This window comes from Dermacentor silvarum, chromosome 1, assembly GCF_013339745.2.
Source record: "Dermacentor silvarum isolate Dsil-2018 chromosome 1, BIME_Dsil_1.4, whole genome shotgun sequence".
Taxonomy (NCBI): Eukaryota; Metazoa; Arthropoda; class Arachnida; order Ixodida; family Ixodidae; genus Dermacentor; species Dermacentor silvarum.
The window spans coordinates 254,901,761-254,905,208 of NC_051154.1; the positions used below are offsets into that span (position 1 = coordinate 254,901,761).

At 54.9% G+C, this 3,448-nt stretch overlaps 1 protein-coding gene across 1 annotated transcript; it reads right to left on the bottom strand.

Moving 5' to 3' along the window:
• Positions 1–2,314: 2,314 nt before the first annotated feature.
• LOC125942612 (splicing regulatory glutamine/lysine-rich protein 1-like) lies at positions 2,315–3,196 on the bottom strand. Its single transcript, XM_049660797.1, has one exon. It carries the CDS (start codon positions 3,194–3,196, stop codon positions 2,315–2,317), a length of 882 nt encoding a protein of 293 aa, XP_049516754.1.
• Between the last annotated feature and the right edge of the window lie 252 nt (positions 3,197–3,448).

The following is a 3,448-nucleotide window of genomic DNA, read 5'->3' on the forward strand; positions in this document are numbered from 1 at the left end:
TAGGCCGTTTGATGCCGTTAATTGATCTCTTCCTTTCCCGGCGGGGGGGGGGTGTAGCCTTTAGTGGGCGCCCCTTCCTGACCGGTCTATAAGCAGCAATTCGGATTTTTCGGCCGAGCAGGTGAGTCCCTGCCCACCAGGTAGTTTTCCGCGCACTGGATGGCCTGCTGTAAACGTTGCTCGATCGCTCCGTCGCTGCCCGTTGTCGTCCAGATCGTAATATCTTCCGCGTATAGCGTGTGGTGCAGTCCTTCGATTTGCAACAATCGGTCGGGTAACCCAGCAGGACGAGGTTGAAGAGCATCGGTGAGATGACCGAGCCCTGCGGGGTGCCCGAGCTCCCGATGTTGATTTGATCTGAGTCGAGTTGTCCCACTCGCATGCGAGCTGTTCTCCCGTGAGGAAGTCTCGAATGTAGTTGTACGTTCGCAGTCCGAGATTTAGCTTGTCTACTTGTCGTAATATGGCATCGTGGCGAACGCTATCGAAGGCCTTCTTCAGGTCCAGCCCGAGAATGGCTCTCGTCGAGCGCCCCGGACTGTCTATGAGTTGGTGTTTTAGTTGCAGAAGGGCGTCTTGCGTGGAGAGATGTCTTCTGAACCCAATCATGGTGTGTGAAATAATTCGTTGTCCTCGAGGTAATCCGTGAGTCTATTGAGAAACGCGTGCTCCATCAACTTGCCCACGCAGGACGTGATGGAGATGGGGCGCAGGTTCTCTAGCTGTAATTTCTTGCCGGGTTTTGGTATCAGTATGATCTTTGCTTCTTTCCATTGCTGTGGTAGCTTGTCGTGCGCCCAACACTCGTTAATGTATTTTGTGAGTTTCTCAATTGATCCGTATTCGAGATTGCGTAGTGCCCTATTGGATATTCGATCGGGCCAGGGCCGACTTGGTGTTGAGTTTGACGAGGGCCGCCTGGATTTCGGCAACGGATAATTCCGCGTCCAGGGTGGCGTTGCTTTCTCCCGTGTAGTATGGATGTATTAGCGGTGGCGTTTGAGATATGTAAAGGCGTTCCGCATCCCGTAAGAATTGTTGTTCCGTTCCCCCGTAAGCGTGTATATTTTGTATATGCCTTGCATGTGTGTGGTCTTAGTGTTGGCGGGATCTATCAGGTACCGCAGCATCTGCCACATGACACGCTTGGTGAGTTGACTGTCCATCTCCGCGCATTTCTCTTCCCATTGTTGTCGTTGCAGGGTAAGCGCGTGCTTTTCTATTTCTTTGTTGAGCTGCGCTATCCGTTTACGCAGTCTCCTACTGTGTCTCTGTTGTTTCCATCGGCGCTGCTGGTGGGTCTTGGCTTCCCACATGTGCAGTAACCGGGAGTCTATTGTATCGAGCCCAGCTTTTGACGGGATCGTTTGCGTCACGCGCTCGATGTCCCACCGCAGCTGGTCGGTCCATTGGTCTATGTCTTTGATGTCAGCCACCTGTTGCTTGTCACGATGTTTGCGTAGTTGATTCCAGTTGGTGATCTTCATTTGGCGACCGGCATTATGTTCCTGCGGGTCGTCTTCTGCCGTATGCAAATGATGTTGTGATCGCTTCCCAAATCTTGCATGGTGTTTGTCCAAGTGACTTGGCGAGTTTTGCACGTAAAAGTAAGGTCCGGCGTAGTGTCGGTGCTGACGCTGTTGCCCTGCCTTGTTGGTGCCGCGGGGTCGGTGACGAGTTCGAGTCCGGCGTATTGCACCCGTTGCCCACAGATGCGTGCCTTTGGGCTGATCGTGCTTGTAACCCACGCCGTTTGCACCGCGTTAATGTCCCCCCCCCCCCCCCCCCCCCCCAATGAAAAGCTGTTGCCCTTGGGCGATGTCGATTTCCCGTTTGAGAGAACATGGAAGCGGTGCTGGCGGCATCTGGGACTGCTGTAGATGTTGAGTACGAAGATGCTGTTCCGCGTCTTGCGTGGTGGAATTAGTTCTACTAGGACGTTTTCAATGTCTCTGACTTTAGTGTCGTGTTAGATAGCTGTGTGCGCTCGCTTGACCAGCGTGGTGACGTTTGGTTTCTCCGCCTTGCTTGGTATAAACTGGTACCCCGTGAGTTTGGCGGGGCCGTTCGTTTCTTGCAATATGATGACGTCTGGGCGTTCGGGGATCGTTTTCAGGTATTGTTGTAACTGCGCTCGTTTGTTTTGGTAACTCCTGCAGTTCCACTGCCATATTGTGTGTTTTTGTTTAGGTGGGTGTCGGGCCATGTTTATATGTTGTTACATGTGTTGCGCCGCTTCCCTATGCGACGGTACGATCGTGCTGTTCGTGGCTTCTAATCTGGACAGTCTGAGGTGAACGCTCTCCAAGCTCTGCTAGATGGTACGCGTGATGGACGCGATGATGGTTTCCTCGAGATTGCTTAAGCGAGCCTCGAGTGCCTCTATTCGCGCGTCGCATATCGCTGCGCGCGTGCGCTTGCGTCGTGTTGCTTCTGTAAGGGCGGGAGTGAGTCTGCGTTTAGTATCGGGGAATTCGACCTCGCCGTCCTCTACGGGTTCTTCTTGTGTTTCCTGTGTGGTCTCTGTGGGAGTGGGTCGGCGTTTAGTGTCGGGGCATACGACCTCGTCGTCCTCTATGAGTTCTTCTTGTGTTTCCTGCATGGCCTCTGTATCAGTACCGCTTTTCACGGCATGCTGGAGTTGTTCTATGAATTCGTCTTTTGCGCGAATCTGTGTCTGCATGTGTTCTATTTGCTTTTGCAGCGCTTGTATCGCCTGTGTTAATTTAGCTATCTCCGTCTCTGTCTTAGCGCGTGTTTTGTCGCCAGCCTTCGCGGTTGGTGCTCGTTTTCCGGTGACCGCATCTGCCCAGCTCACCTTCTCGGTGGTCTTGGTGTCTCTCGTTGCGGTCCTTCTGGGGGTGCGGCTGCGCAACCGGCGTTGCTTCCGGGAGTCCGGGGTGCGGCTCCGGGACCGGGAGCGGCCTCGGCTGCGGGTCCTGGATCTCGAGCGGGACTTGCCGGCGGAGCTGGTGGCCTTGGCGGCCTCTTCCGCCTCCTCGGCGGCCCTGTGTCGTTCCCATTGCCTCTTTGTCACGACGTAGGGGGTCTTGTATCGTGCGCGGCAGTTGCAATCCGCCGTCATGTGTGTTCCCCCGCACAGCTTGCAACGGGGGGAGCACTGGTGGTCAGGGCCTGGGTTACTGGCGTCGCAGCCACGGCACACTTTGTCCTGAGGATTGGGGCACACGTCCATGCGGTGACCGAGTCTTCCGCAGCAGTGACACGTCGATTTCCTTACGATACAGGGCGCAGGGAAGGAGGGCGCCGCCGTACCTGACATAGGAAGGCACTCGCGGTCCTTCAAAGGCCACTATGACCGTCTTGGTATTACTGAGCCGTTTGGCTGCCACGGCGTCCATGAATGATGTTGGTGTGAATAGACTTGGCGTCCTCCTCCAACGGGATTCCCCTGATTATTCTCTTCACCGTGTAGTCGGGGGCCGTC

Coding starts and splice junctions, on each gene's coding strand:
- LOC125942612 (XM_049660797.1), bottom strand. CDS start 3,196: ATGGACGTGTGCCCCAATCCTCAGGACAAAGTGTGCCGTGGCTGCGAC.